Raw genomic sequence first — 20,944 nt, 5'->3', positions numbered from 1 at the left:
AATAAATAAATAAATAAATAAATAAATAAATAAATAAATAAATAAATAAATAAATAAATAAATAAATAAATAAATAAATAAATAAATAAATAAATAAATAAATAAATAAATAAATAAAATAAAATAAATAAATAATAAAGAAAGAAAGAAAGAAAGAAAGAAAGAAAGAAAGAAAGAAAGAAAGAAAGAAAGCACCTGAGGGTAGAACAAGAAGCAATGTGTGGAAACTAATTAAGGAGAGAAGCAACCTAGAACTAAGGAGAAATTTCCTGACAGGTAGAACAATTAATCTGTGGAACAGTTTGCCTCCTGAAGTTGTGAAGGCTCCAACACTGGAAGTTTTTAAGATGTTAGATAACCATTTGTCTGAAGTGGTGTAGGTTTTCTTGCCTAAGCAGGGAGTTGGACCAGAAGACCTTCAAAGTCCTTTCCAACTCTGTTATTATTCCATTATTCTAATACAGTGGTACCTCTAGATACAAGCTGCTCCACATGCGAGTATTCCAAGTTACGAGCCGCGACGCGACACCCGAGCTCAAATTCGGGATACAAGCCGAGCTTCAGGATGCTACCACTAGTTGGTGCATTGCCTCTCTGACCCAGAATCCCCTTGCTTCCGGTTATCTTGGCCATTTGCACGTGTTAGCGCACAAAACAAAGTCTTGTCTCGGCCGTGTCAGTGTTTAGAGCGAGTGTATATTTTAATCTGAACTTTTAGTGTGCATCATGGGTCCCAAAAAAGTATGTCGCCAAGGTAAGGTTACTGTACCTTGTTTTATACATCTTCTTATTGTATTTTGTACATTTCTCTTTTCATTATTTACTTTATTGTTTATTTATACATGTTGCATGTACATTTATTAATTAAAAACATGTCTTTTTTCATAATTTAGGCTAACTTTGGGACTTTTTTGAGGGCTGGAACCAATTAAAATTATTTACATTAATTCATATGGGGAAAATTCGTTCGAGATACAAGTTGATCTACTTATGAGCTCAGGTCTGGAACGAATTAAACTCATATGTCGAGGTACCACTGTATCTGAATACAATATTTCCAGGGAATTAGAGCTATTGCTTAGATGGGGAAGACAGAAAATCACATCTTGTTTTTCAAATTTATCCCAAGAAGACTACATGAATGTGCATTTGTAGGGACTTAATGCTGAGCTTTAAAGTTAAACAGAATAACACAGGATCTTTCCCCATCACAGACTGCTACTAGGCAGAGGTGGGATTCACTTACCTTCCCTACTGATTTGCAAATGTGAGTGTGTGCGCATGTCTGCATTTGCGCATAGCCTTCAGTGCATGCGCGGTGCTCAAACATTATGTCGGGGTGGGTAGACGGAGCCTCCCACAGTCACCACTACTGATTTCGCGTGATCTGGAGAGAACTGACTGAATCCCACCACTGATACAAGACTATCATAATGACAATTTTATTTTAATCCATAAAATAGAGGTATCCTTTTTCACTGATGCCAGATATTATCAGTACCACCATCACAAACCAAATTCCTTTTCCTAGTTGCAGGTTAATCGTTTAGAAATTAGGGATCCCTTTACCTTACAACAGCAACAATGTAATCATCAGGTCCCATGACAAGGACTTGGCTGGCCGAAGGGCCACTTTCAATAGAGAATTGTGGGATGTGAAGATCAGAGGGAAAAGCATGGGAATCAATCTGCTGGTGCAGGAAATTGGCTTTAGATTTACTGCAAGGAGAAGAAAAAAAAATCAGAGGAATTATTATTTGCCTTGTCTTTGCTCACCAAACATATAGACATTTGATCAAACAAAAACCAGGATACTTTAAAAAAATAAAATTACAAATATATAAAAATATAGAAACAACAAGCAATAGCATTTAAAATGCTTCTCTTTAGACTCTAATGAGTCTAAAGACTTACCTTTAAACTCTAATGCCTGCATTTGAATAAACAAACTCTCACTGCCAACCCACACTCAGTAAAAGACCTTGGAATACTAATATCGAATGACCTAAGTGCTAAAGCCCACTGCAACAATATCGCCAAAAAGGCTTCTAGAGTTGTTAACCTGATCCTACGCAGCTTCTGCTCCGGCAATCTCACACTAATCACCAGAGCCTACAAAACTTTTGCCAGATCCGTCCTAGACTACTGCTCATATGTCTGGAACCCATACCACATCTCAGACATTAACACCCTTGAAAACGTCCAAAGATATTTCACCAGAAGAGCCCTTCACTCCTCCACTCGAAACAGAATATCCAACGAAAATAGACTAACAATCCTGGGTCTAGAAAGCCTAGAACCACGGCGTCTAAAACACGATTTAAGTATTGGCCACAAGATCATAAGCTGCAATGTCCTACCGGTCAATGACTACTTCAGCTTCAACCGCAACAACACAAGAGCACACAACAGATTCAAACTTAATACGAACCACTCCAAACTTGACTGTAAAAAATATGACTTCAACAGTCGAGTTGTCAAAGCGTGGAACTCATTACCGGACTCAATAGTGTCAACCCCTAGCTCCCAACATTTCTCCCTTAGACTATCCAGGATTGACCTCTCCAGGTTCTTAAGAGGCCAGTAAGGGGTGTAAATAAGTGCCCTAGTGTGCCTTTCGTCCCCTGTCCAATTGTCTTTCCTTTATCTCATGTATCATATATATTTTCTTCCTTTCATATATCTTCTCCTCTATTTTCACTTTTATCCTTATATATATATTACTTCATGTCTATTTTCTTCCTATGTATTTGTGTATTGGACAAATGAATAAATAAATAAATAAAATTTAAGTACTAGAGGCATTGTCTTTTTCCAAGAGTCATCTGCCATCCAATGTTGGATGCAGAGGAGATATATTTGTGGTAAAACAGGAAGAAATATTTGCGGTAGTCTTTAATGAATGTGGATGAATATGTTAGTACTGTGTGTATAACTAGTTGAGTTTTACAATATATAACTTAAGCCAGCAATGTATGGCTAAAGAAATTAGCATACTACTGCTTTAAGAACTGAGGGAGTCAGCAGCGTCTCTATTTTTCGGAGCCCAGAGCTTTGAGACTCTCTTCCTAGTGAGACTCTGTCTGATAGCTCTCTGATTCTATGCTGGTTTGTGAATATGACTACTCCATTGTAAGGACTACTGTGTGAAGTAAGAAATGTATTTGATCCAGTTATTTGAAGCACTGCTCATATCTCTGGAATATTAGCTGGGTGTCTGCTACCTCCACGTTTTTCCTCTGTGTAACTCTTAGAAGTAGCACAATTCCTGTGTAACTCTTAGAAGTAGCACAATTTATTCCTTAACACATAACAACATATAGGAATAAATCATCAGAAATAAATTGAAGAAGTGCATTGAGATGGTTTGACATTACATAGAGAAAATGATTGAGGACTGAATCACAAAACAAAACTATAAAATAAGAGTGAATGGTTTAGAGCCATGGTGGTGAATAGTGATGGGCGAACCCAACGGTGTTCGGGTTCGGCAAGTTGGGACGAACTTCACGTAAAGTTCAGTCGAACCTGAACCCGAACCCAAACGGTCCGTGGCACCAAAGCTCCGCCCCCGGAATCCCAGCGTTTTTTATTTTTACGGATTTTTTATTTTTATTTATTTTTATTTTTATGAAAATTGACACCACAGCGGTGCTGCAAGCAAAGGGAGGTCCTTTTACATAAAATTTTTTAAAAAAATTTATGTGAAAGGACCGCCCTTTGCTTGCAGCACTGCTGCAGCGTCCTTTTTTGTAAAAATATTTTTTTTTATTTTTACATCAAAAGACCTCTCTTTGAAGGAGCTGGGGAATCCCTCCCACGAAGAGATTCCGGGGGCGGAGCTTTGATGTCACGTATACCGGCAGGTTGCTAAGGATGCCAAGGTGATCACTTCCTGGATTCCTTGGAATCCAGGAAGTGATCACCTTGGTATCCTTAGCAACCTGCCGGTATACGTGACGTCAAAGCTCCGCCCCCAGAATCTCTTCGTGGGAGGGATTCCCCAGCTCCTTTTGTGCCTCCCTCCCATCCTCCTGACCGGCTCACAGTTCCCTGGTTTTCGGCTTCCTCCAACGCTACTGGCACCCGGCTCCTCCTCCTCTTCTCAGCAGATGACAGCCGGGCGGTGGCTTTTGTGGTGTTCGGAATGAATGCCGAACCGGAGCATGAATTTTTTTAAAAAATCGGGTTCAGGTCCGGTATGCCGAACACCACAAAATTCGGTAGGGACCCGAATTGTGTGGGTTCGGTTTGCCCAACACTAGTGGTGAACCTATGGCACAGGTGGCACACAGAGCCATATCGGAGGGCATGTGAGTCTTTGCCATGTATCAGCTCCAGCACAAAGGCACATGTTGGCCAGCTGATTTTCGGCCTTGGAAAAGGCCATTTTGCCCTCCATACACTTCAGAGAAGCTTCCCTGATGCCACGGAGGCAAAAAAAATCACCCAACGGACAAACAGAAAGTTCAGAAAAACACACTTCCGGTTTGCCGTTGTGCTGTTTTTTGCACTCCGGAGGGTTAGGGGAAGCTTGTTAAAGTGAGAAAAACAGCACAAAGGGCAAACCGGAAGTGCATTTTCTGAACTTCCAGTTTTCCTGTTTGGGCATTTCTTTTCACATACCAGGCTTCAGAAAGGCCTGTGTGCATGCCCGAGGGGCAGCACAGGATGGTGGTGCACATGTCTGGGGGGGGGGGAAGGGGTGTGGCACATGCACAAACCCCTTTTGGCACGCAAACCAAAAACAGGTTCGCCATCACTGGTTTAGAGCAATAAGAAATCTAAAAAACATTTTTGTTAGATGGAGCATGAGAACTGTTGTACATAGTCCTGATCAGTTGGAGGATGATGAAGATATTGAGGACTCAGATTCAGATAGTGTTTATTAATTAGTGGGGGCCCAGGGTTGCAGGTAGTAGAACAGGTGGGAGGCCAGCCACAGGATGGGGCTATGAGTTCAGGATCTAGTGAGGGATAATCAGACGCTCGCTGGGTTAACCCTAAATTCAGAAGGGCCCAAAAACGTAGAGAGCAGAGGTCTGGAAGAAGATATTAAGGAGAGGAATGGGTTAAATATTGTAGTGATGTATTTGGCACGTCAGGGTGTCAGTGGAGAAGAAGGGTGGAGTTTCAACATTGCCGAAAGGAAAAATGGATCTGTTTTTGCCACACTAAAGTAAGCCAAAGTATTTTGTATTGTTATCAGTCAGTGCTACTGTTTTTCAAAGTTATGCTGTTAGGAAAATAAATCTTGTTTAAGTGAAGCAGAAGGAGGAATGTGAGAAATGCAACTAAGAGAGAGATAACGGACCGAGTGCTGTATGGAATGTGTTTGAATTACAGGAGAGCCGAGAAATAAATGGAGTTTCTTTATTCATGAAATGATGCATTTAATAAGAGTTATTTGTAATTACTAAATTTCTACCAGAAACCAGAACAGGAACCAATAGACAGATATGGTGGAAACAAGACTACTTTTCCAGGATAACAAGATTGGGGAGGTATAATGAATTGGATTGTCTGACATTTGTTTTAGTTATATTTCCTTTTTTTCATCTCCTGCCTTAGTTCATTTGACTTAAGTCTTTCTTATTCCTTTTCTGCATTTAGCATGTTGACAAATATAATATCAGTATAAAGAATGATAATCAGAAATTGAAACTCACCTCATCATATCTTCCACACTATCGGAAATGGATGCATCGTAGAAAGGATCTCCCAGACTGCTAGCTAATGCCAACACAACCTTTAAGGTCTACATAGAATAGAAAGGTGGGAGGCAGGGACAGAATTATGAAAATGATTTTAAAATCTCTCTCCAGAGAGAGACGGACAGGATATTGATACTGCCTGAAGAAGATAACAGTTTCTCTCATTCCGTCTACAAAAGCCAAAGGAATAGGTTCTCTCATCAATCTTTCATCATCCAAAACCAATCCCTCATCACTAAAAACTAGGTTCAGTGTTCCCTCGATTTTCGCGGGGGATGCGTTTCGAGACCGCCCGCGAAAGTCGAATTTCCGCGAAGTAGAGGTGCGGAAGTAAATACACTATTTTTGGCTATGAACTGTATCACAAGCCTTCCCTTAACACTTTAAACCCCTGAATTGCCATTTCCCATTCCCTTAGCAACCATTTAGATCATTACTCACCATGTTTATTTATTAAAGTTTATTAAAAAAAATAAGGCAGATGAAAGTTTGGCAATGACATATTATGTCATCGGGCAGGAAAAACTGTGGTATAGGGAAAAAACCCGCAAAGTATTTTTTAATTAATATTTTTGAAAAACCGTGGTATAGACTTTTCGCGCAGTTCGAACCCGCGAAAATCAAGGGAACACTGTACGCACATCCCTTACTTCCTTAATATCACCCACTGCTGATTTTAAATGCAAACTAATGAATGTAAGAAGTATCGTAAACAAAATACCCGAACTCCTCCTCTTACTAAAAACTGCTAAATTCAACATTATAGTTGTCTGTGAAACATGGCTGAATGCTTCCCTTCCTGACTCCATTATTCCCTGATTTCCCCTGATTTTTTTTACTGGCCAAATTTCAAATTAAATCCCATATACAATTAAAAAAGGAGATGCAGATGGCATGTAACTGCCACAAGGAGGTGCTTTTAGTTAATACATGTCAAAGGATTGCCTCATCTTCCAATAAGAGATAGTAAAGAATGCTAAGTCATTAATTTTCTCATTTGTAGTTTATATCCACTTATTGTAGATTATAATGTTTTATAAATAGTTTATATTAATAGGAATTATTATCCTAGTTTTAAAATAGATGGAACATTTTCAAGATGGGAATGGTTCAGGGACAGGGGTGGGTTCTATTTACCTTCCCTACTGGTTCACATTGTGTTGGAAGTGCGAATTTTTTGAGTGTGCTTTGTTCACGCACATGGCCCCATCACATTGTTGCAAATGACCCTCTGCGCATGTGCAGATGGTTCTTTGCCAACCACTTTCAGGAAGTGGCAACCGGAGGACTGGTTCAAGGGTGCGGCCAGCTGAGAGCCGCTGCCAATTGGCAGAGAATTAACCTCTAGGCCACAGGATCTGATCCCTTCAGCTTTGTACCAGGGAGGGGCTATATGTTTTTTCTGTCGGATCATCCTGGTATATTGAAGGCCCACAGGTTAATTCTCTGCCTTACAAGGCAGAAGCCCCAGGATCAAACCCCAGTAAGGGTATGGCTAGCTGATGAAGCCAGAACAAGTCTGAAATAGCGCTAGCCTAGTCTCCCTTAATTTTAAAAATTCAGCAAAAAACATGTAATACACACACATACACACACACACACTGCTCAAAAAAATAAAGGGAACACTTAAACAACACAATATAACTCCAAGTAAATCAAACTTCTGTGAAATCAAACTGTCCAATTAGGAAGCAACACTGGTGGACAATCAATTACACATGCTGTTGTGCACATTCAACTTTGTACCAGAAATATTCAATGAGAATATTTCATTCCTTCAGGTCTAGGATGTTTTATTTGAGTGTTCCCTTTATTTTTTTTGAGCTATATATATACACACACATACATATATACATACTGTACATACATACATACATACATACATACATACATACATACATACATACATACGAAATAAATTTTAACCAGTTAGTTTTTAAAATGTACAAACACTATGACTCCATTTTCAAGAACAGACACTCTAGCTTCATGAAACACTAACTTGCAAAATTCCCCACCATTTTATTATACCTTACTTGCAAATAGCATGAAACTATATGGTAAATAATACAAAAGAAACAAAATCTTATGACAACTTTAAATCAAAGCATTTTGGCTGAGCTGGTCTTACCTCTGTTATCCAATGAAGAAAAATTTCTCTGCCTACTTGACTGGTAATATTAAATTCCTCAAGGATGTTTAGGGCTGTGATCAAAGCAGGACCTGTATGTGGAGGTGGTGGACTCAGAACAAGATGACCTATTCAAGTGAAAGAAGAAGAAAAAACATAGAAAAACTGGGTTAGACTAATATGAAACCGAGGGCAGCTTCACCGTAGAGTTCGGAACAAACCAGTCAGAAGAAAATTGCATTGTGTTTGGAAAGTTTGATTCCTATGTAAGAAAACATTACAAACTTAGTCTTGCTTTTTCTCAAACTGTTATTCAAATTCCTCTGTTATGAGAAAACTGTTTTAAAACAAATGCCTTGAAAGCAACTTGAAAGCAGGAATGACATGGTTATCCAACCTCAGATAAACAAAGCATTGTCTTCTGATTAACTTTCAGAAATAAAAAGGGACTTTAGTGTCCTTTATGAAGGGCTGACTATCTACTGTTAGTATGTCATGGTCAGGGGTCAGCAACTAGCAGCTCTGAAGCCACATGTGTCTCCTTCATCCCTCTGCTATAGCTCCTGTTGCCAGTTGGCTCCACATTTGATAGGGCTTTTGGTTAGGACAAGTAGAGGGAAAAAGACGTCGTGCAGGAAGAGACTCTATGGTGGGCAACCAGACTTCCGATCTTCAGAGGAAAACGGATGCTGTGCTAGGAAGAGACTCTATGGTCGGGGGGACCAGATTTCTGATCAGCAGAGGAAGGATGCCACACTAGGAGGAGACTCTGGCAGGTGGGGGGACCTGACTTGTGGTTGGCTTCAGAATTGAATGGAGGGAGGGGGGTTTCCTCTTAGGACCTTTGTGGCTCTCTGAGTGTTTAAGGTTGCCGATCCATGGACATGATATTATTCAGTAATATGCCTATGTAGTATCCAATGGCAGATTTCTATGTCACCAATAATTATGATTTCAGTCAAGGCCCCCAAAAGTTTGTTAAAATCTCCTAAGTAGGGTTTGGCAATACCTTATAATTTTTCTTTTCAGGTTTTATGGACATATGACACTTAATTTTTATTCTGTTCTGTGAACACTTTGCTAATTTATAAACAAACGCAATCCAGGTTTCTTTTTTTTTTTTTAAAGTAGCTGTACTTCCCAAATATATTTTAAAAATGAAAATGTGAAGGTTATAAGAAATAACAGAGGTTACAGAAGGGCCTTTTTACCTTGGTATATTGTATGAACTGGATTTTCAACCAACACAGTGTAGTTGCTAAAGTCCTCTTCAGACAAAGTACCTCCAGATTTAAGGACCTAGTGAGAGGATCACAGTGCCATTACTTCCAGTGCAATGTCCTAGTTTAAATAACTTTTAAAATGGCTAAGTAATTACAAAACAATTGTCTGAATCTTCCAGACCAACCAAATATCATTTTATTTGTAAACATATTGTAACATGTATATTTTGGTACGTTGAAGGAACAGTTTCTATACAACAGTTGAAGAGAATGAGAAAGAAGAGAAATCCTAATTTTATATAGGTCACCCTGTTCATATTGATTACTGCCTAGAACTAGTTCAGCCTGTCTAACGAATGCATTCTAGAATACAACAAATATTCAAGCGGTGTGCCACAAGGGTCTGTTCTGGGTCCTATTCTTTTTAATATGTTTGTGAGTGACATAGGGGAAGGTTTGGTAGGGAAGGTTTGCCTATTTGCCGATGACTCTAAAGTGTGCAATAGGGTTGATATACCTGGAGGAATATCTGTAATATGGTAAATGATTTAACTTTACTAGATAAATGGTCAAAGCAATGGAAACTGCAGTTTAATGTTTCCAAATGTAAAATAATGCACTTGGGGAAAAGAAATCCTCAATCTGAGTATTGTATTGGCAGTTCTGTGTTAACAAAAACTTCAGAAGAGAAGGATTTAGGGGTAGTGATTTCTGACAGTCTCAAAATGGGTGAACAGTGCAGTCAGGCGGTAGGGAAAGCAAGTAGGATGCTTGGCTGCATAGCTAGAGGTATAACAAGCAGGAAGAGGGAGATTATGATCCCGCTATATAGAGTGCTGGTGAGACCACATTTGGAATACTGTGTTCAGTTCTGGAGACCTCACCTACAAAAAAATATTGACAAAATTGAACGGGTCCAAAGACGGGCTACAAGAATGGTGGAAGGTTTTAAGCATAAAACATATCAGGAAAGACTTCATGAACTCAATCTGTGTAGTCTGGAGGACAGAAGGAAAAGGGGGGACATGATCGAAACATTTAAATATGTTAAAGGGTTAAATAAGGTCCAGGAGGGAAGTGTTTTTAATAGGAAAGTGAACACAAGAACAAGGGGACACAATCTGAAGTTAGTTGGGGGAAAGATCAAAAGCAACGTGAGAAAATATTATTTTACTGAAAGAGTAGTAGATCCTTGGAACAAACTTCCAGCAGATGTGATTGGTAAATCCACAGTAACTGAATTTAAACATGCCTGGGATAAACATATATCCATCCTAAGATAAAATACAGAAAATTGTATAAGGGCAGACTAGATGGACCATGAGATCTTTTTCTGCCGTCAGTCTTCTATGTTTCTATGTTTCTATTCCCTTTTAGCTAAGAGGGGATTGATAGTGGTGGACAAAGCGGCTTTTCCCACCATTAATTACACAATTTTTGGAATACTAAAGAAACCTTAAAATAATTGTGACCAACTTGCCAAGTGACAGCCTGAAACTCATAGTCCTGATTAATTTAAATAAGAATCATAATTCTCTGCAATTATACATTTTATGCGTTTAGTTTATTTGCTTCAGATCTTTTCATAAAAAATGGTCAATGCCGCTAACAAGAATATCCTTCACTCCTACATATATACTGGGACATACAGACAAATGTACATAACAGCAATGAATGACTCACCTCTGAAATAATTTCTTGTGTCACATTTCCATTATAAAAAGCAGACACTCCTCTTGATCCAATCAAGTCTAAAAGAGCTGCCAGATCTGGTCTTCTCACAAACATGCCTGGCAACAAAGGTTGCCCATCAGGAAAGAAGATTTCTCTGAATTTTTCGGAATGGTTGTAGTGCTCCTTCATTTCTTTGATAGCCATTGCTACAAATGACAGAAATAACAAAAGAATAAATGCTGAGTTATTAAAGCTTTCCAAACCAACTTAGAAATCGAAGAAAAATTCTTTCTAAAAGCACTTGTAGCCTGTTATACTGTATATGCCTAATATTCTCACTTTTAGGTATTTCTGGTTTCAAAAATAAGGAGTTTTTTATTTTTCTATTCTACTTTCTAAAGTGTTTTCTATAGCTGCTTGTGGTGAGGATGCTGGCTTTGTGTTGTGTAGCTCCAGCTGAGATCTTGGCACAACCTTGAAGGAATCTCTGTCATCAGCTTGGTGTCAGGTCGATATATTTGACCTCTCTGGGTGCCTTTTTCCAGAAAGAATGACTGCAGGAAGTGCCATGAGAAGTAGCTGGAGACTTCTGAAGTGGTGAGGGCAGAAGAAAGAAAAGTAGAGCAGAAGACATTTATTTATCCATTTCTCTGTATAATTCTGAATCAATTAATTCAATATTCAACTTTTATCAAACTGGATGTCTCTAATTTTGTAGTAGTATGAAAAGATGGTGTGGACAAGTTAAAGGAAGGAAGGGTGGAAATTAGTATATTTATTGTTGTTGTTGTTGTTATTTATTTATTGGATTTGTATGCCACCCCTCTCCGTAGACTCGGGGCGGCTAACAACAATAATAAAAACTGCATGTAAATCCAATCATTCATGTTGTTGAATGATTGGCCCAAAATCACCCAACCAAATTTCTTGCCTAAAAGAAGACTAGAATCTGAGTCTTCCCATCTCTAGTCCAACTGTTTAACCATTATACAATACTAGCTCTCATAATCCAAAATATAATTTGAGGAAAATAAACCTTAATAATAGTAACGGATAATTTAGAGCAATCCTGCACTGGCCAGTATCAAAAAATGTGGCATTTATTGTACACACCGTTTAGTCCAGGAGTTTCCAGCCTGGCAACTTTAAGACTTGTGGACTTCAACTCCCAGAGTTCCTCAGCAAATACCATGTCCGGGGGGCAGCAACTTAAATACTTAAAGCTGGCTAAGGAATTCTGGGAGTTGAAGTCCACAAGTCTTAAAGTTGCCAAGATTGGTAACTCTTGGGCTAGCCTCACCATATCTTTTGTTCTGGAAAAGCACTCACCTAAATCATATGTGACATTGAATCCATCTTGAGCTATGTCTGCAACAAGGCCCAACAACTGTCTCCATGGCAGCCTGGCAAAAAGGAAGCAATGGCTTGACTTGTCATCATCAGGAATATAAAAACATACTGAAAATTTTATCCAAACAATTTCAGGCAGAATTTTTCAATTTAATTTTATATAGAAACCAAGTTAATTTTTTGGTCCTTCTGTTGTTCTGAAGATGATATGCACAACTAACTATTGACTGGTATCAAATTATAAACACAGAACCACAATTACAAGGGAGTGCACAATTTTTGACCAAGTTCATGTTGGAGCCTTCGTGCTCGGATCTACAGTAAAACAATTGATACTAATATTGGAAGAGGAGGAAGAGGTGAAGGTGAAGAACAACAAAGAACAGGAGGCTAACTGCAGGCCAGAAATAGCCAGGACAAGAATTAAAATTGAGTTCATTAAATTTAAATTTGTTCAATAGAGTTAATAAAATTATTTCTTGAACATATTGTACAAGCTTTGCATTTTCAAGGGAAATTAACAGAAAGAAGAAAAGCAAAAGTGACACAAGTGTAAAGTCAAAATAGAATTGAAACAATGTGGTAATAGGAAGTGAAGGAAATTAGGAGAAGACATCTGACAGAAAATCACAACTTCTAGGACCTCTGCCAAGAGCTATACTTCCAAAAATAGCTCAGGATGTAAAAATTAGATTAAATGTAATTAAGTTAATAAAAGAGAGCTAATATATGTCCTCCCTACAAATTTAATAAAGTTCTATCACATGAAATTTCCTAGCAACTTTTAGAGGAAATCTGAAAGCTGCATCATAGGACTAGGGTCACACAAACTCTTAGAGACTCCCATTGTGTACGTCTTCGGTATTTGAAAACTGATGGTCCCTGATGTGAAAGATTTTGGCTATCAGATTACAGGCTTTTCAAAGATATGACTGATCTCATTTTTTGGTGCACTTTAGCACAAAAAACATGTCTGTCCCATTCACATTTTATTTTTGCACTAATAATATTAGCTCTTGATAGCTAACCAAGATAGCTATCTTGATAGATACACAAGATGTGGATCTGACTGCTTCCATTTATGAGAAAAATAGCCCATGCATATGGCATGTTGTTATTTAACACAGGGGCAACCAACCTTTCAGATATCGGGGACCATTAAATTCATAATTTTAAATGTTGTGGACCACTGATATGATCTGCCTAATGACTGGCTGAGGGTATGTGGCTAGGTAGTTATGTGACTGGGTGGGCGTGGCCAACTTGATGTCACTCACATCAAGGGAACCCTCGTAGGCCTCTATTTGCCCCTCCCCTTCCAGCTGCTCCTCACCTGCTTGCCCAGGCTCCTTAGGGCCCCAACAGGAAGCAGTTGTTGGACCTAAGCAGGACCACATGAAACAGCTGGCTCAGTTCAAATTGGATCTGACTGAGAAGCTGGTTCAGTGGAAACACCTCACTGAGGATTACAAGAATAGGCTTTCCAATCAGAGGGAAGACCTGTGGGAATGCAAGGCCAGGTACTGGTGCCGGGAGGCTCAGTGGGCTGAGATGGTCAGCCAGTTCCAGGCCACAATGCAGTCTCATTAGAATAAGGCAATCCGGCTCTTCGCAACCAGTGGCGCTTCCCTTCGGCCTTCGCCCAATGCCCCACACCAGGAAGCTGAAGCAGACTCTGAGTTGAGTTGGAATCTCTGCTCCCCTCTGCCCCCCACAAAAAGACCCCAAAGAGGGAGACTCTCTGCAGCAACACAAACGTTTATTGCACATATCTGGCCCAAGAGCCATAGTTTGAGGACCCCTGGTTTAGTGCAATATTAAAAATGCAAATAATTTTTCTGAGGACCACCAAAATTTTCTCGCAGACCACCAATGGTCCACAGAGCACCTGTTGGTGAAAGCTGATTTAATAGATACAGTGGTACCTTTACTTAAGAACTTAATTCGTTCCGTGACCAGGTTCTTAAGTAGAAAAGTTTGTAAGTAGAAGCATTTTTTCTCATAGGAATTAATGTAAAAGCAAATAATGCGTGCAAACCCATTAGGAAAGAAATAAAAGCTCAGAATTTGGATGGGAGGAGGAGGAAGGAGGAAGACAGTTGCTGCTGAAGGAAGAAGGTGAGGTGAGGGGAATAAAAAAAGTCCAAAACTTTAAGGCTGAGGAGGAGCACGCATCTCCCATACACCTGACATGAAGCTGCCTCCCATACACTGTGCCAGAGAGAGAAACCCAAGGGGAATGGCAGGAAACTGGCCAGGCCTTCGTGCTGCTCTCAAATTTCCTGGGAAATTTTTCCAGGCTCTGGTTCTTAAGTAGAAAATGGTTCTTAAGAAGAGGCAAAAAAATCTTGAACACTCAGTTCTTATCTAGAAAAGTTCTTAAGTAGAGCGTTCTTAGGTAGAGGTACCACTGTATTTCATCTTCCAGTTGGTAAGAAACAATGGAGTGCATCCACATGACAAATCTTCTTTACCTCCCATAAGATTGATGTGCTTCATAGAGCCCTTTGATCATTCCTGGAACACCCACCAAGAGACCCGGCTAGATTAAAAGAAAAAGAGAAAAGGAAGAATGTAAGGAAAGAATCAGGAACTGTAAAAACAGCGTTTTAAATAAAATCTAACTTTTAAATTCATTTGTTTTTTAAAAAATCTGTTTATTCTTTAAATTTACTTAATTTGTAAAGCTGTCCATTGAACAATAAAATAATGGTTTTACAGACTGTTGAAATGAATAAATAAAATTAAACTTTGAAAAATTCAAATAAGAGGCAGGAAGGATGCACATTTTTTAAATATGAATGAAATCCATGAAAAGGGTGAACGCTGTTTAAAATATTATTATTATTATTATTATTATTATTAATAATAATAATAATAATAATTCCCTAATATAAAATTCACTAATAATAATTCCCTAATATAAAATTCACTAATAATAATTCCCTAATATAAAATTCACTAATAATAATTCAATAATTCAACAATAATTCAAAGATCCACTGGAACTTGTGCCGGAACTACCATTTCCCAGTGGCAAAGAACTGGTGGGATCATAAGCCCGAAAAAGTGATTGAAAATGAGCAAGCAAAATTACTGTGGGACTTCCGACTTCAGACTGACCAAAGCATAACACACCAGACATCCTGATTGTGGAGAAAAAGAAAGTATGGATCATCGACATTGCAATCCCAGGGGACAACAGAATTGAGGAGAAGCAGCTAGAGAAATTAGTGAAATACGAAGATCTAAAAATTGAGCTGCAACGACTCTGACATAAGCCAGTGAAAGTGGTCCCAGTGGTACTTGGCATGCTGGGCGCAGTGCCAAAGGATCTCAGCGGACATTTGAAAACCATTGGAATTGACAAAATCTCCATCTGTCAATTGCAAAAGGCTGCTTTACTGGGATCGGCAAACATTATTTGCCGCTACATCACACAGTCTTAGGTGCTAGGGAAGCGCCCAACTGGTGGTGAAATACGAAATCCAGTATAGTGATCTTGTTTGCTGTGTTGTATTGAAATAATAATAATAATAATAATAATAATAATAATAATAATAATAATAATAATATATTAGATTTGTATGCCGCCCCTCTACATGGACTTGGAGCGGCTCATAACAAAATACCAGCAAAGTCAAGACAGTCTCTATGAGAGACTGGAAGATAAAGCTTTATTTACAGCCTTTTTACTAATTCAGTGACTGAAAAAAAGGAAATGACAAGAGATGAATGGAAAGCTTTGTCAGCCAACTCCTCTCCATCACCTAAATAATAAAGGTAATGACCCACCTTTGTTTCCCAAAACTTGCTAAGTCCCTCTTCTTGGATGTTGAAAGGGGCAGTTTCTCGGAAATCAACAACCTGGCTTTCATTCTTCCTGATGTCATGAACCAGCATTACCCCTCCACTGCAACAGGGGAATCACAAATCAGTAAAACTTAAAAATACGTTGTCACCTCCAGAATGACTTTTTCTCAGTTGGGATCTACTCTTTATGGTTTAAGTAGCAACCCAAGACTGGGTTGGTGTTCTCCTGTACATCCTTTTGTTGTAGATAATGGCAGCTGCACTTATTTTTCTACTGGCTGCCTTATCAATGTCATTCTGAAGGAGTTCTCAAAACAATGCATTGTGAAACAGCTGCAGCGGCTGCAGACATGCACCACGGTCATCTTGCAATGTGCTGAACTGAGGATCCTCCCATAATGATACATGGGAGACAGATGGATTCTGAACACAATGAAAAGACATCTGAGATAGTGGGTGGGAAGAGCAGTGAATGGTGCTTGGCCCCAGTTTTACATCTGCCTTGGTTTGATGCTCAAAGCAGCTGTTTCGTTTTCCCAAATTAGGACTGGCAGGGCTTAAACACTCAAGAAAGAATATTAGAGTAAGCAATTCTGGATAGATAGTATAATAGGACAAGCTGTTATAAACTAGCTTTCTATTTCTTCCATATCAGAACTATGCAAATCTATTCTGAATAGATAAAATTGACAACACTTACCTCTCCTGCAAAACAGATTTAAAAATGTATGGGACATTAATATGAAAGAATAATAGAATGCTTAAAGATAACAAATGCAGTGTGAAAATAACTACGGTATTTTGAACACTGTGTTGATGTGTTTGCTTTAAGAGACTCCTGCTCTTTAGGTTATTATTATATAGGTGAGTCCTTAGGGTAAAATAGAAATAGGGCTTCTCTTTTAAAATCATGGCTACTATTCATCTGATACACCACTTAAAATAGAGCAACTCTAAGTTATTAGTTCAGCCTGTATGAAAAGGAAATTTAATTTGGCCTTATCTTTGTGGATTATTTTTATTTCTCTATTCTCTAATTAAGTGCGCTGGATTTTCCAAACTGGATTTTCCAGCTTAAACAAAAGTTCGCTCAAATCCCAGCTGATGGGTCATTATCAGGTTACATAATTCATGTAATTATATGCCCTAGAGCTTCCTGGTTTCTAGCCATTGAGACCTTGAAATCTCTCTTGTATAATAATCTACCTAAAACAAACAGCCTGACTATTGATGGGAAGCAACAGCTATAGGCCATATGTGTTTCAGACAAAAGCAGCTTCAAACACACCATTGTGGCCACTATCTTAACTTTACCATACCTTGCGGACATCCCCGACACCATGGCAACAGTCATAAGAATAATTAGGATTACAAAGGCAACTTGGGCTATACTAAGACATTGGAGCAATAGCCATCCAAAATTGGAGGGGCTGAGGGTGCAATTCTGGTTGGCTTCATCTCTAGCCAGAATGGTGGCTTTATAGAAAAAAAATAACCCACCAATCTACCCAAATTAGACTCCACTCATTAGACGACTTCTCTAGATAAGTCTCTATATTGTTTAATTTGAAAAAAATCCAGCAGAGAACATTTTGTTTTTATTGTTAGTATAATGGTTTTTTAAACTGTTTTAACCATTTATATTTGACTTTTTGTAACATTGTATTGTTGCCTTGGATGGGAAATGAACACTCGGACACCAAGCTGGGTAAAATGGGTCACTTTATTAAATATTAACAGAAAGACCAGCAGGGGTCCCTAAATGGGGCGGAGTTTCCTGAACACAATATACTTGGGCAACTCAAATGGGCGTTACTCCATGCCTGGTCAGGATGAGGCATGCCCGCCTACACCCAGCCCGAAAGCCACGCCCAGCATGTGGGAGGGCTCACCCTAATTGAACCAGAACCGGAAATGACGTAGGTGAGCCCCAAGGGCACCCCCTTCACACCTCTCCATCCAGGGAGGAAGCATGAGTTTTGTGGCAAGCTCGGGGGAAAGAGAAGCCGGGGTGGGCAAGCAAGCCCTGATAAAGGGCACCCGCCCCACCCCCGGCTTTCCCAGAATGCCCGAGCGGCCACTGATTGCTCTGGGGCGTTCCCGCGTTACCGCAGGGATTGCCCCAGCTGATGGGCGGAGCCGAGTTGTTTCCCGCCATCGGCAACTTTCGACCGGGCGTTATTTTGCCCGGCCTCTCATTATTATTTATTGTTGTAAACTGCCCTGAGTCCTATGGGATTGGGCAGCATAGAAGTCAAATACATTAAATTAAAATTAAACTTTGCAGGTACAAGATTCCTCCACAATGTTTTGTGGCAAAATCCACTCTACACTTAGGTTTTTAGAGCCTTTCCATCTAAAGTCTTCTCTTTGAGGAATATAAGACTGCCATTCGGAAAGTGTGCATTTCACAAGATTTTCATCGTTTCAGAACAAATATATTTCATGTGGGAATAAATGGAAATTTTACTTGCATCAGTTGTTAGAAAAGCATACTCTTCCATTGGTCATAGAAATTCATTCCCAAATGAAAATGAAATCTGGAGGGTTTTTTAAAAAGATGAATGCTCCTCTTGATAAAATGACAGCAAATCGATAAAAGAGATCTTGCTGGCACTTACCCGCCGATGCCAGCTGTGTGAGGGTTGATAATTCCTGAGCATAAGGCTGAGGCAATGGCTGCATCCACAGAGGATCCTTGCTTGTTCAATACTTCAATCCCTAGGGCAGTGCAGCGAGCAGCATCAGTGACTACAGCACCCTGGTGGAATATCTGTGAGAAACCACATAGCGACACAATAGCTACAAATGCAACTGACTGAATCATTAGAAAGACCCCCAGAATCCTCACCATTAGACTTATCCAGTCAGTCATCAGGATGGCTCCATGATAGCGCATTTAGGGCGGTGATAGAAACATAGAAACATAGAAGACTGACAGCAGAAAAAGAACTCATGATCCATCTAGTTTGTCCTTATACTATTTCCTGTATTTTATCTTAGGATGGATACATGTTTATCCCAGGCATGTTTAAATTCAGTTACTGTGGATTTATCAACCACGTCTGCTGGAAGTTTGTTCCAAGGATCTACTACTCTTTCAGTAAAATAATATTTCCTTCCTGGACCTTATTTAACCCTTTAACATATTTAAATGTTTCGATCATGTCCCCCCTTTTCCTTCTGTCCTCCAGACTATACAGATTGAGTTCATTAAGTCTTTCCTGATACGTTTCATGCTTAAGACCTTCCACCATTCTTGTAGCCCATCTTTGGACCCGTTCAATTTTGTCAATATCTTTTTGTAGGTGAGGTCTCCAGAACTGAACACAGTATTCCAAATGTGGTCTCACCAGCGCTCTATATAGCGGGATCATAATCTCCCTCTTCCTGCTTGTTATACCTCTAGCTATGCAGCCAAGCATCCTACTTGCTTTCCCTACCGCCTGACTGCACTGTTCACCCATTTTGAGACTGTCAGAAATCACTACCACTAAATCCTTTTCTTCTGAACTTTGTGCTAACACAGAACTGCCAATACAATACTCAGATTGAGGATTCCTTTTCCCCAAGTGCATTATTTTACATTTGGAAACATTAAACTGCAGTTTCCATTGCATGACAAACCTTTTTTCCTTGGGTGCCAAAAGAGTGTGCACGTGTACTATCGCACATGCACGAGTGCCCACATCCATAATTCAATATCTAGGGAGGGCAAAAATAGCTTTCCCCATTACCTGGGGAAAGGACCTGTTTCCAAACTTCTGGTGGGCCCAGTAGGCTCATGTTTTGTCCTCCCCAGGCTCCAAAGGCTTCCCTGGAGTCGGGGAAGGGTAAAAATGCCCTCCCCCATCTCTCCCGGAGGCACTCCAGAAGCCAAAAACACCTTCCCAGAGCCTCTGTGCGAGCCAAAAATCTTGCTGGCTGGCATACACATTTGGAGCTGAACTATGGCAATGACTTGCATGCCAGCAGATATGGCTCTGTGTGCCACCTGTGGCACCTGTGTCATAGGTTCGCCATCACTGATTTAGGACATATTTGTAGTTTTGGACGAACCAAACCCGCACAATTCGGGTCCGTACCGAATTTTGTGGTGTTTGGCATGCCGGACCCGAACCCAATTTTTTTTTTTAAATTCGTGCTCCGGTTCGGCGTTTGTGCCCAACACTGCGAAAGTCACCGCCCGGCTGTCATCTGCTGAGAAGAGGAGGAGGAGCCAGGCGCTGGTGGCGGCGGAGGAAGGCGAACACCGGGGAGTTGTCGGCCAGTCGGGAGGATGGGAGGGAGGCACGAAAGGAGCTAGGGAATCCCTCCCTCGAAGAGATTCTGGGGGCGGAGCTTTCACGTCACGTATACTGGCAGGTTGCTAAGGACGCCAAGATGATCACTTCCTGGATTCCATGCTCCTTCAAAGGGAGGTCTTTTCACGTAAAAATAAACATTGTTATTTTTACGAAAAAGGACGCCGCAGCAGTGCTGCAAGCAAAGGGCAGTCCTTTCACGTAAAAATAAACATATTTATTTTTACGTGAAAGGACCGCCCTTTGCTTGCAGCACCACTGCAGCGTCCTTTTACGTAAAAATAAAAATGTTTATTTTTACGTGAAAGGACCTCCCTTTGCTTGCAGTGCTGCTGCGGCGTCCTTTTTTGTAAAAATAAAAATAAATAAATAAATAAAATGATGGGATTCCGGGGGCAGAGCTTTGACGTCACGTAGCGTTCGGAGTTCGGGTTCGGTTCAGGTTCGGCCGAACTTTGTGTAAAGTTCGTCCAAACTTGCCAAACCCAAACACCGTTAGGTTCGCCCATCACTACATATTTGTCAATTGTAGGTTATGGAAAGATAATGACAGTTTACATAGCAATTATTGTATAGTTTCAAGGGAACAATAGTCAACTATTGTCTCTAACTTGCTGATTTAAGTGCCATGAAATCCTTGTCAACTCTTAGCAATCATATGGATGTGTTCAGAATGGGAGCCCTATTTTAATTCTAGCATATTTGGGGCTACAGTGTGTATCTAGATGAGCATTA

The 20,944-nt window shown here is 39.8% G+C and overlaps 1 protein-coding gene across 1 annotated transcript in view; it reads right to left on the bottom strand.

Annotated features, from left to right (window-relative positions):
* The window catches only part of GGT7 (gamma-glutamyltransferase 7), a 51,596-nt gene that overhangs the window by 8,900 nt on the left and 21,752 nt on the right, over positions 1 to 20,944 (bottom strand). Inside the window, exons 3-11 of the mRNA XM_070748823.1 lie at positions 18,527 to 18,678; positions 15,888 to 16,005; positions 14,567 to 14,634; positions 12,072 to 12,145; positions 10,752 to 10,948; positions 9,057 to 9,144; positions 7,846 to 7,973; positions 5,670 to 5,758; positions 1,570 to 1,719 (exon numbers count right to left, since the gene is read on the bottom strand). Of these exons, the coding sequence (XP_070604924.1) occupies positions 1,570 to 1,719; positions 5,670 to 5,758; positions 7,846 to 7,973; positions 9,057 to 9,144; positions 10,752 to 10,948; positions 12,072 to 12,145; positions 14,567 to 14,634; positions 15,888 to 16,005; positions 18,527 to 18,678 (1,064 nt within the window). The remainder of the gene's footprint in view (positions 1 to 1,569; positions 1,720 to 5,669; positions 5,759 to 7,845; positions 7,974 to 9,056; positions 9,145 to 10,751; positions 10,949 to 12,071; positions 12,146 to 14,566; positions 14,635 to 15,887; positions 16,006 to 18,526; positions 18,679 to 20,944) is intronic.

Source organism: Erythrolamprus reginae, chromosome 3 (assembly GCF_031021105.1).
Source record: "Erythrolamprus reginae isolate rEryReg1 chromosome 3, rEryReg1.hap1, whole genome shotgun sequence".
Classification (NCBI taxonomy): Eukaryota; Metazoa; Chordata; class Lepidosauria; order Squamata; family Dipsadidae; genus Erythrolamprus; species Erythrolamprus reginae.
This window is presented reverse-complemented; position numbering and strand designations above follow the sequence as displayed.